A 12,092-nucleotide genomic window follows, 5' to 3' on the forward strand; every position below is an offset into this window, starting at 1 on the left:
TGAAATATTTTTATTTAAGAATATCAGTATTTTTGTTTTGCAAGTAAATTGGGCCTAATGCGTTCTCTTTTCTGTTACTGTGTTACATTCAGTATTCTAAAATGAGAGGCTGACATTTTCAAAGGACAGTTGATGTTTGTATCTGCATAAAAATAGCTGCTAGTACTGAAATGGTTTGTTATATTTGTGTAGTGATGTGGTGTTTAATCTATCGACAATAGGAAAATTATTACCGTAAGAAAATTTTCCATCAATGTTCCTCATGTGTTCAACAGTCAACAGCATTTGAAGCTGTTGAGGTAGTTACAAGTATTTGGGAAACTCTGACTTTTATGAAGGTTAAATACTAGAAATGGCTGTTTCTAAAATCCTGCTTCTATCCTGGATATTTGTGCAAAATGTAAGCTTTGTTTTTATGGTTCAGAGGTAAAGTTTTTCCAGATAATGTCTCTGCATTTGACTGTCACAGCACTTATGCAGAGTACCACATAAAAACTGGAATGTACTGCCCAGGGAGATGGTGGAGTTGCCATCCCTGGAGGTGTTTAAGTTAGGAAAGATGGGATGTGGCACTTAGTGACATGGTTTAGTCAATGTGATGGTGTTAGGTCATAGTCTGGACTTGATAATCTGAGGTCTATTCCAGCCTCAGTGATTCTGTGAATAGGCAGATGGAGTATTTTGTGATAGCTTTGTATAAGTGATACTACCTTTTAAGAGTTCAAACCCATTTTCCTTTCTTTCTAAAGAGCATAGTTTATTTTAAAACATTTCATTGATATTTCTCCAAATATTTCTCTCTTTAGGGCTTTATTCTTTCAGTATTCATCTGGTATTTCTTCAATTGTAACCCTCTTAGTAATTTTCTTTTGAGCTTGGTATTAATAAAAACAAATGATACAATTTTGGTTTTCTTTTAAAGGCAAAGGTGATACCAAACTCCTTTTTTTAGTTGGTGAGACCCTAAATTTACTTTGTGTGTTGCTGTCTTCCTGGTTGAATGCTAATTCTGTTTTCCTACCATCTTAGATCTTAGGGAATCCTCAAGTGCAGTCTTGATAGCAAGTTGTATTACATGATTTTTTTTTCTTCCCCCCCCAATAGTCTGTTAAAAAAACCCTTCTGAGTTAACAGAAACATCTGATCTTTAAGGAATGTAGTTTTATTAAAAGTCCTCATCTGGTTTCTTTTGTCTGAGGTGTATATGTGGCCCTTCAGAGGGTGATCAGTGATAAACCTCAATCTGGCCAAAACAGGAGTTTAAAATTGTGCCAAATCCTCAATTGTCATTGTATATTTATGCTGTATCATGTTATGCTGGTTGAGCATAACAGTGTTTTATTGAAGATAGATGCCATCATGATGGTCTGATATACTATCCATAAAATACCTCTTGCATATAAAATTTGGTAACTGCATTACCTTTTTACTTGCTGTGTTAGTCACTGTGTTGATGACTTGAGCATGCTTTTAATTGTCTTCTTTCAAGCATGCTGTGTTTGTGGCCAAGATAGAACTGACTAAGCAGATTGCTTTGTAAATAATCATTCATCTGAATGTGCTGCTCTAGCCTCACCAAAGAACCACAGAACCAACTGCCCCTCTCTCGATGGCATTAGTGAATTCCTAGGATGAGGAAGGTCAGCAGGATTTTGATATTGGTAGAGCAACAGTCATCAAGGAAAAAAGCATAACTGATGAACTTGAGTCTCTTCTGGCTTGAAGAAGGTCCCCTACCATCATAGGCAGCTGGTGACATAGGAATCCACTCTGAGATACTGCTCTTGGGTCTTTTACTTACCTGGATTCCAGAATTAGGCTCAGGACACGTAGTTAGTAACGGTAGTGACACTCTTTACTTTTAACATCTCTTCTTGGCAACTACCATATTGTATTTCCTTTATAAACTTCAGTGCTTTGAAATCATGACTGAAATATTTTTAAGCCATCACTTCAGTCACCTTTTTATGGGACTGTCTCACTGGGTCATTAAGGTCAGACTGCTTTTCTTGATACTCTTATTGAATCTAGATTATAGCTTTCTGAGCAATGAATGCTTTCAATTAGCATAACCATCCAGCAGATTTGCTAAAGTCACTGAACCAAAATCAAATATGAAATTTACTTTAATTGAACCCACTCTTGCTTCAACTTTTATGACTTTGTTGCCAGTAGAGGACCTAGTCAGAGTTAAATCTGCGTGTAAAATATAACTTAGTAATAAATTTTTATTGAGTATATTTCTTGAAGCCTTTAATATTTTTTAAAAACAGTACTTTTTTTATAGTCTATAAATATCTGCCTGTCTTACCTGTATCTTCGAAATGCCCTTTTTTTTCCTAGTGTGTATCACATGAAATAAATGTGCTACTTACTCTTCAGTCTGTGTTTTTGCTTCATGTGTTGTGTCAGCAAGCTTTTAGAATTTCTTTCATGTATGTTTTGTTGTTCTAAATGTCTGTAGAGTTATTTTTCCTTTCCAGTTATCTCTTTCTCCTTCTGGCTCACACAATTTGGTTTAGTCTCTATCCAGTTTACGGGCACCTTTCCCCCCAACCCCCAGCTACTTTATGTTTAGTGCTAGATTTGATAGAAACTTCTTCATCAAGATTAATCCTTTGACATCCACTAAATGCACAAGTGTAAATTTTCCCTATCAATACATTTTCTTCAAGCTGTTAATTTGCCATCCTTCCTTGTGGACTCCTACTAATCCAACTTCTTTGTATTGGTTTTACCTATGTCAAAAGATTCTATTTGCTTATGGAGTAAAAACTCCCTGGGAAGCAGTTGTGTTTCACAAGGTAGTTAGGTGACTGATCTGTTTTGAAGCATTTGCTTGCTTAAAAGTTCTACTAAATTTTATGTCAAAATTGGCTGTCCCATTTCTTACTGAAGGTAGTTGTTTGTGAGTCAGCCTTAGGTGTAAGATGTTGCTTGGCACTTGCTGCTCCTTTTTCACAGAAGTGTTCCTGACTCCTTTCTTGGTATGGTAATTTTCTTATGTTCTTATCTCCATTATGAAGAGGTAAAGTGGTAAGATTCAGCAGCTAACACATTTTGTATAGGAGGATGGGTGGCAAAATTTTACTGTTGATGATTGAAGTAAACACTGTCAGCTGAGTAAGTCCGTTCACTGCTCCTGTCTTTCCAGGCTGTTGCATGCATCTCTTCAGAAGCTGATGTTGCTAAGATTTACTTCGTCAACACTGCAGATAAACTCAATAGTTCTGATTTTAGTAGTATTGCAGTGTTCTGAGTGTTTCCCTCTCCACACACAGATATAGAGAACCACAAAGAAGAAAAAAAATAGAATGGAATCCTAGAGATGTGATTCCAGGAGGCATTGTTAATTTTACTGCTTCAGGTCATGGTCTTGTCCTTCATTTTGATCTTAGCTTTCACAGAGAAATACTCAGCATCTGTGCCAAATGCTAGGCAGGAAGAGACTTAAATGTGATGTAAAGGGCACCAGCAATGAAACAAAGGACTTACTGGCCCAGTTATTTAGATTTCTTATTTTTTGTCAGCATACATTCAAATCATTGTCCCCTATTCATACTTTCAACTGACACCTTTCTGAATCGAGCACTTAAATTCTTCAGATTTTCCAGCAGTGAAGCAATGCACGTGGTGGTATGCAGAAAGTACGATGCAGAGAATTAGTGTTCATCACAGGAATTGATACAGACAACCTAGTTTAAAAAAAATACAGATACCAACCAGCTGACAAGTAGATGAGACCTAATCCACCTACAGCGCCTGCTTTTCATAGCTTTTTCACAACATAAATTTAATCCCATTGTTGTGGTTTAACTGCAGTGAGCAGCTCAGCCCCACACAGCCGCTCGCTCACTCCTCCCCAGTGTGATGGGGAGAGAATCAGAGGTCAAAACTGAGAAAATTTTGTGGGTTGACCTGAAAGCCATTTCATAGCAAAAGCTGCATGTGCAGGCAAACCAAGGGATTCGTTTGCTGCTTCCCATCAGTAGGCAGGTGTTCATCCTTCTCCAGGAAAGCAGGGCTTGAGAGAACCCATACCTTAACTCTGAACATCTTCCCCTTCCTTCTTCTTCCCCCAGTTTTATTGCTGAGCGTGATGTCGTATGGTCTGGAACATCCCTTGGGTCATTTGGCATTAGCTGTCCCAGCTGTATGCTCTCCCACCTCCCTGTGCAGCCTCAGCTTGCTCACTGGTGGAGTAGAGTGAGGATCAGAACAACTATTGGTACCGTGCAGGTGCTGCTCAGGAACAACCAAACGTGTTTCTGTATCACCAATGCTCTTTTGGTCGCATAGCACTATAGGAGCTGTCCCCATCCATAACCAGTATGCCCAGTTTGTTTTCTGTGGGAATTGTATTAATTGGTGTGAATTTCTTATTCATAACACAAGGATCTTTGACTTAAAATTACTCTTAAGCACCTTGTTTCAGAATCCATAAAAACTAACTTCCCTCATCCATTGCACTTCGAAATCTGGTTTTGCAGTTATCAACATTTTTGAGTTCCTGTGGTTTTTACACCTTTTTCTGCATTCTTTTGTGCTGCTTCTTTTACTTTCCTGTTCTGGTCTACGAATTTGTTCTTTCCAAGAGTTTGAATATAACATTTGTTAGAGTTGTTCAGCATATTTCAGACCATTTTTCAGAAGCAAATGCCAAAAGCAATTTGATGAGCGTGTTCTTTTCAGTCTTCAAAATCTTACATTGCTGAACCTCACATACTGTGAAATTACAAGCAATAATGCAGTTAGCATATTACTGAAACATAAATGATGAATCCAGTATGTATTGTGCTATGTTAGTTTGCAATAAACCTTTGGTTTGAATTTTCCTGGAAGCAGTACTTGCTGTGGAGGTTTGCTAGACCTAGGCCTAAATTTGATGTACTGGTTTGAAATGTAGTGATGCCAACTGTTCTGCCCATGCACGTCATCAGAAAAATACTTTAGCTGAACCTTTTGACCAGTCTTCCATCATCTTGTGAAGCACTTCTTTAGCCCTCTGCAAAGACAGTCAGTTATGTTCAGAGATTGCATTTATCATTTTAATCCATAGCATTCACAGAATGATAGGGTTTGGAAGGAATCTTTTGGAGATCATCTAGTCCAAGTGCTCTGCCAGTGCAGGCACACCTGGATCGGGTTGCACAAGGAACAAATCCAGTTCTGAAAGTCTTCAAAGGAGACTCCATAACTTCTTTGGCAGCCTGTTATAGTGCTCTGTACTCCCTCAAAGTAAAGAAGTTCCTCCTTAAGTTCGAGTGAAACCTCCTGTGTTCTAGTTTGTACCCATTGCTCCTTGTCCTATGACCGGGCACACTGAGAAGAGCTTATCCCAATCTGATCTTTTCTAGGCTAAAGGTCTCCAGGTCTCTCAGCCCTTTCTCTTAAGAGAGATGCTGCAGTCCTCTAGTCATCCTTGTGGCCTTCCATTGGACTCTCTCCAGTAGTTCCCTGCACCATTGATGACAACCTTCTGTGCTCTGTCATTCATCCAATTCTCAACCCACCTCACTCTCTATTCTTCTAACCCACACTTCCAGAGCTTGCCTATGATGTTTTTTGTTTTATGCATAACAACATGGTGTAACAGATGAAAGCTAAACCATTAACAAAGTGTTCATCTTCCTGGTAGAAGCCGAGGAAAAAAGCAGTGGAAAGCTCTAGTAACAGTGACAGTGATTCGGGCTCCTCTTCAGATACCTCAAGTGAAGGCATAAGTAGTAGTGACTCTGATGATCTAGAGGAGGATGAAGAGGAGGAGGACCAGAGTGCTGAAGAGAGTGAGGATGATGAATCTGATTCTGAAAATGAAGCACATCAGAAAACCAAGAACAAGGTATGGCATCCCACTGTGCTGCTCCCAGCATTGTCACTGAAAGCGGCCTGTGAGAAATTGCTCACCCTAGTACCAGTGAGCATTTACTTAACTACACAGTAATGAATGCTAAGAATGCTCTTTCTAGTTTTGCTTCAGGAATTTCTGAGGGTTTTTTGCTTCTTTTTTGTGCTTGCGTTCCTGTGTTTTGCTGTTTTTTATGAGCTAGAAGTTTTAACAAGTGATGGACTGTTAATTTTTGTAATAAAAAGGGAAATGCAAAGAAATTAAGTCCTGTGTATTGGAAATACATATTTCTATGGATATTGCTTTGGTAGCTGCTTTTGTCCTGGCTGAGTGGTTACTTTTCCTTGTAGCCATTAGAAGGACAAGGTTGGAATCTTGGGTATATTAAGTTTACTACTTGGCTCTGGTGAGGCCACACCTTAAGTACTGGGTTCAGTTTTGGCCTGTTAATTTAAGAAGAATGTTCACAGAATCACAGAATGTTAGGGGTTGGAAGGGACCTCTGAAGGTCATTGAGTCCACCCTTGCTGCCAGAGAAAGACTGTAGAATCTAGCACAGTTCACACAGGAACACATCCAGATGGGTCTTGAAAGCCTGCAGAGAAGGAGACTCCACAACCTCCCTGGGCAGCCTGTTTGAAGTACTCTGTGACCCAGAGACTGTGTTGAGTAGCTGGAGTGTGTCCAGAGAAGAGCAATGTGCTGGTGAAGAGCCTTGGGCACAAGTCTTACAAGGAATGGCTAAGGGAACTGAGGTGATGAGGGAGACCTCATCACCCTCTACAACTCCCTCAAAGGAGGTTGGAGCCAGGTGGGAAGTTGGTGTCTTCTCACATGCAACAAGTGACAGGACAAGAAGAAATGGCCTCCAGTTGTCCCAAGGGATTTTGAGGTTGGACGTTATGAAACGTGTTCACAGAAAGGGTCACTGTCACAAGCTGCCCAGGGAGGTGGTGGAGTCACCATCCCTGGAGATATTTAAAAGATGTGTGGATGTGGTGCTGAGGGATGTGGTTTAGTGGTAGTAGCTTAGCAGAAGGGGTGAAGTTGCAAGCTCTAGGTGAGTGGTTGGACTTGATCTCAAAGGTCCCTTCCACCCTCGATACTTCTATGGTACAGTCAAAAACACATTTGAAAACTACCATGGTTTAGTACTGCTTCTCTACTAAGTGTTGTCTTCCCATGCTAAAACTATCTGGGGGGGGAAGCCCTAAATAATAAATATATGACAAAATTGATTTTAAAAATTATTACTGCTCATCTGCTGCCAAGAATAGTATAAATGTTTTGTGGGGACTGATAATGCATGTTTTTTTATTTTTTTTGTTTTAAAGAAACTTTCACTGACCAAATAAGAACAGTCAAAAATACATATTTTACAGGTGCTAATGCATAGTGGCGTAACAGATATGAAAAGTGATGGACAAAAAACACATGAAAAGTCCCAAGAGAAAAGAACACACCAGCAGATACCTCTTGTGTCTGATTCCCAGACTCACTCATCATTCCAGTCCCAGCAGAAGCAGCCTCAGGTTTTGTCACAGCAGCTTCCAATTATTTTCCAAAGCTCTCAGGCAAAGGAGGAATCTGTGAACAAACACACAAGTGTAATACAGTCTACGGGATTGGTTCCCAATGTGAAACCTTTGTCTTTGGTACATCAAGCCAAAAAGGAAACCTATTTAAAACTCATAGTTCCTTCCCCTGATCTTCTTAAAGCAGGGAATAAAAATACCTCTGAAGAATCAATCTCTTTGACCAGCGATGTAAGATCGAAACGGGTGAGTAAAAAAAAGACTGGTTTTGAATTATTTGTAACCTGTGTTGTCTGCCTAAGAAGATGGAACGTTGTGCTACCCAGATTTTTTAAATAGAATGCTTTAATAATTAATTATTTTCATGCTGTGGGGTTTTTTGCTGTGTTGATACAGATACCCAAATGATGTAAATTAACTAAATATCTGTGGGTTGTATATGCTTTGAACTGTGGTGGTTAGGCTTTAGGTTTATTGTATGTTGTTGTTTGTTTTTTTTTTTTTAAAGAGCGGCAAATATTATGCTTTAGTTTTAGAAACTTTTTGCTGTACAAGTGCCCTATTCTGTAACTTTGTGATCTAGGTGGTGGTACACATGCACATGTGCACACACAGCCTAATGCATGCATGATGTGCCCACACATACAACTGACTGCCACATAATGCCAGGTGTGAGCTTCATGCTCATCACATAGTGGAATTTCACTGCTCTGTTGAAATAATCAGTGTATGGGGGGCAGCAATGGCTAAAGATTGTCATGCATCTCCTAAGGAAAATGAGCAGCTAAAATCAGTATCAAAATACGAAAAATACTCATGTAAATTGTTTTAAGCCACAGTAGTTAACGTTTCCTATATTCACCACGATTTTAAACAGCATAGCTGAAGGCCTTGTTAAAAAATGTCTTCCGTTTGATCTTGGGGTTTTATTTGCTCTTTAAAGACAGGAGGAGATATTCATGTACTTGATAGCTATTAAAATTTACTATGGCTATTGTAATAAATCTGATTCTCCATTGATGAGGAGTCTACAATATGTGTTCATGTGCTTGTTTTAACAGCTCACAAAAATTCTTTGTAGATTCTCAGTTTATTTGCTTTGTTAGTATTGATTATGGTGACTAGTGGTGAATTTTAACAATTTGATTTGAATGGGGATTAGAAGAAAATAAAATTCCAGCATTTTAGAATTGCTGATGCTTTATGTATAAAAATGTATTGAAAAGGGCATTTACCAAGGTACCAAGGCAACTTTCTTTTAAACTAAGTAGTATTTGGTGAAGAGTAAACTGAACTCTGATTCACAGGTAACTTGCAGTCCTCGCTGAGGACTGAAAAAAGTTTTTATCACATAGTTTTTATTTTTAGACCAGAGGAGAAATGCTATTTTTTCCTTTCAACTTGTAAAATTCAGGTAAGCTAGATATTTACCTGAAATAGTTAATTACAATTATGAAAACATACGTCTTTGCTGTTGGAAGAGGCTTCTGCTGTCAAATTTAGGGTTGGAGTCTTTAGCTGATGTTCCATCACTCATTTAGGGGTTAGGTTTCCTCAAAACTTTTACTGGAAATCATAGAAAGTTTTCATAATTTCTATTTTGAATAGAATAACTTCAAGGGTATTTTATATTTGACTTAGTATTTCAATATTGATTTATCCATTCTGATATTTTCTTTTCCATCAAAGATGATATATTTTCTTTTTCCCTGGAAGAGTCTTAAGATTAAAGATGGTGTAAGCTTTACATGCTTTTCTGAGCCACTATTGGTTAAGTTTTATCTTTTTCAGAGTTTTTCAGGTTTTTCAGTGTTAAAAACCTAGCATATCACTGTGCTTCTGAGAAATGCCTTTTTCTCTTTCTAATAAAAGTTTTCTGTGCCAAGAGTCTTCTCTTGGTTTTCTGCTAATGTTGCAGCTGTTAGTGGTTTGTATTTCCCTTGTGCTTTAAAGTGCACAAATTATTAAAGCTAGTTTTACATTCACTAATGAGATTGTTTACCTGTGTTATATGAGTAAAAGCAGGTTTTTATCCTATGCTAGTATATAAGAATAATTTCTTGTTAAAAACTTTTTTTTCAAGATGCTTAATACCTTCATGAAAATCATTCTCGAGTGATGCAGCAAGTGAAAGATCTTGCCTATATAATTTAGATCACTTTTATCTTGAGTTCAATTTGTCTTTTCTGTCTTGATTTGCAGTGAAAATAATGAGAGATTTGTAGTGGCTGATCTCTTCTGTTACAGCTAGTGCTACTTTTAATCTGATAAAAACAGCTTGGCAGATGTTTAGGATTTCAAACAGTTCACCTCCTTGAATATTTCTTTTAAAAGTTTTTAAAAAATCCCTGTTTTATTCCTCTGTCATCTTATTTCTTTAGGAACAATATAAACAGACATTCCCAGCAGCACAGCTGAAGAAGCAGGACTCATCTAAGAACCTGAAGAAGGTTATTGCAGCTCTGCCAACTCCCAAACCAACATCTAGTTCACCAGCTCATCAAAAACTCATGTCCTTGGAAAACAACCATTCTAATCCATTCCTGACAAATGCACTTTTAGGTAATCACCAACCCAATGGAGTTATTCAGAGTGTCATCCAGGAGGCACCTCTTGCACTTACCACGAAACTGAAATCCCAGACCAAGATCAATGAAAGCGTAGCCATTTCTAGTAGCACCCCCTTCTCTTTGCCAGTAAACTTGAGCGCCTGTGGGAAAAAGCCAGCTGGTAACCGGACACCTGTTATGGCCTCTACCTCTCCTGTGTTACCCAGTTCAGGAAAGGAGAAACCAACCAGCAATAATGCAGTAAATGCAGCGAAAACACAACACCGCCTTCACTCTGCAAAACTGGTGGTGGAGCAGTTCAGAGGGGTAGACTCGGATGCCCCCAGCAGTAAAGACTCTGATGACTCAAATGATGATGATGACGACGATGAAGACGAAGATGAGGATGATGAAGATGATGATTCTGATGATAGCCAATCAGGTGGTTTAATCTTTTTAATAGAAAAGCAGAAACTGTTTAGTGTTGGAAATGCGTATTTCCCATGTGGCCCACAGTGTACTACAGATATCCTGGGAAGTAGCACGTACCTTTCAGTCCTTCACTGTGTCATATCCAGAAACACGTTTTGAGTATTCTAATACTTGGCCATATGGCAGGTATACTTTCAGCTGTCCTAGTAGGATGGCTCTACAGCCTTCTAGAGAGGCTGACAGAGACCTGCCTTGCCAGATCAGTCACACAGGCTGCAGCTCATGTATTGCCTATGTTATGAGGTGCTCAGGAAGGGGATGGAGGGAATAAGTTGGTTGATGGTTAATTATTCTGGAAGAAAGAGCCCACTTGCAAAACTTGCTTCTATGACTAGAGAGGGAATAAACAAAGGCCTTCAAGTTGTCAAAAGTGGCAAGAAAAGCGCATTGCTAGGCTTTGTTCATTAGCATGGCAGTCAGTGAGCAAGATTAGAGGAAAATGCCAGGATAGTTGTAAGGGATGCAGTGTTCAGATTACTATTTTAAAGGCTCTTAAGCAATTCAGAAAGGCAAGATCTGTTTTAAAGAGTCAGTTGTGTTCACAGTAGCTCCCTTTCTTGCTGTGTGCTGATAGCCCTTAGGTTCAGCTCCAATTTCATCATTCTCTTCACCTTCTCATCTGCACAGCCTATACAAACTTTCTTTTTTTTTTTCCTGTTCTTTGTCCTGTCTACCCTTTAGCTCCTCCTTTGCCCAGGTTGCCACACTGCCAACTGTGTCACCTCTTAGTCTGTACCCAGTTCTATTGCCTGCCTTGTCCTCATGCTAGATTTCATAATTTGTGAAATGTCCTTCCTGTGGCAGTCTTCAGCTGCTGCCTGGCTTAAGAGGGATGTCTCTCCTAGCTTTGTCTGATTCTAGCTAGGGTAAACAATCTCTTAAAACTGCAGCTTCTGTCTCTTCTCATGGAAAACCAAAGAATTCCATCTGAAAGAACAGTGCATTATCATGCAGAATTACTTTCTGCTGTCACGCTTGTAGTTAATTTTAAAGTTCAGGTAGCTAATTATAACCTTCTATATATGCTTCAGAGATACTATTTTAAAAAATTGAAGTTAGGAAAACTTAATAAGACGAAAGACTGTGAGTGTTACAACTTAAACATATTTGCTACGAGTTGTAAAGTCGTATTATGCCTTTTGCCATGCCTTTTTTTTTTTTTTAAACAGAGTCTGACAGTAATTCTGAGTCAGATACAGAAGGGTCCGAGGATGAAGATGATGAGGATGATAAAGATCAAGATGAATCTGATACAGACACTGAAGGAGAAAAAACTCCATTGAAACTAAATAAAACTTCATCTTCTGTGAAGAGCTCTTCCATTGGTCTTGCAGCTCATTCCACCCCGCTAAATCTGCAAGTAGCAAAGACCCCAAGCTCTGCGCCAGCTGCCTTATGTCCTGAGTCCCAGCCTGCAGTTTTTCTTGGATCAGCACCATCTACTCTTACACCAAGTACACACTGTGGTATTTAAATGTCTTTTGTTATAGTACAATGTGACATCTGCCTGGCATGTGCTGTAGATGTTGTTATAGAAGTAGTTTAGACACTGGTATCAGATAACCTGGAAAAAGAGAGAAATGTTTTACAGTAAAAACAATCATTCAGTGGGACCACCTCCCCAGGGATGTGGTAGGGTCCCTGTCACTAGAGGATTTCAGAATGTGG

The 12,092-nt window shown here is 38.9% G+C and overlaps 1 protein-coding gene across 1 annotated transcript in view; it reads left to right on the forward strand.

The window, feature by feature from the left end:
- Positions 1-12,092, forward strand: part of BAZ2B (bromodomain adjacent to zinc finger domain 2B) — an 86,879-nt gene that overhangs the window by 33,038 nt on the left and 41,749 nt on the right. The window contains exons 5-8 of the mRNA XM_054381379.1: positions 5,639-5,842; positions 7,231-7,629; positions 9,765-10,374; positions 11,594-11,890. Coding sequence (XP_054237354.1) covers positions 5,639-5,842; positions 7,231-7,629; positions 9,765-10,374; positions 11,594-11,890 — 1,510 coding nt within the window. The remainder of the gene's footprint in view (positions 1-5,638; positions 5,843-7,230; positions 7,630-9,764; positions 10,375-11,593; positions 11,891-12,092) is intronic.

Source organism: Indicator indicator, chromosome 5 (assembly GCF_027791375.1).
Source record: "Indicator indicator isolate 239-I01 chromosome 5, UM_Iind_1.1, whole genome shotgun sequence".
Lineage (NCBI taxonomy): Eukaryota > Metazoa > Chordata > Aves > Piciformes > Indicatoridae > Indicator > Indicator indicator.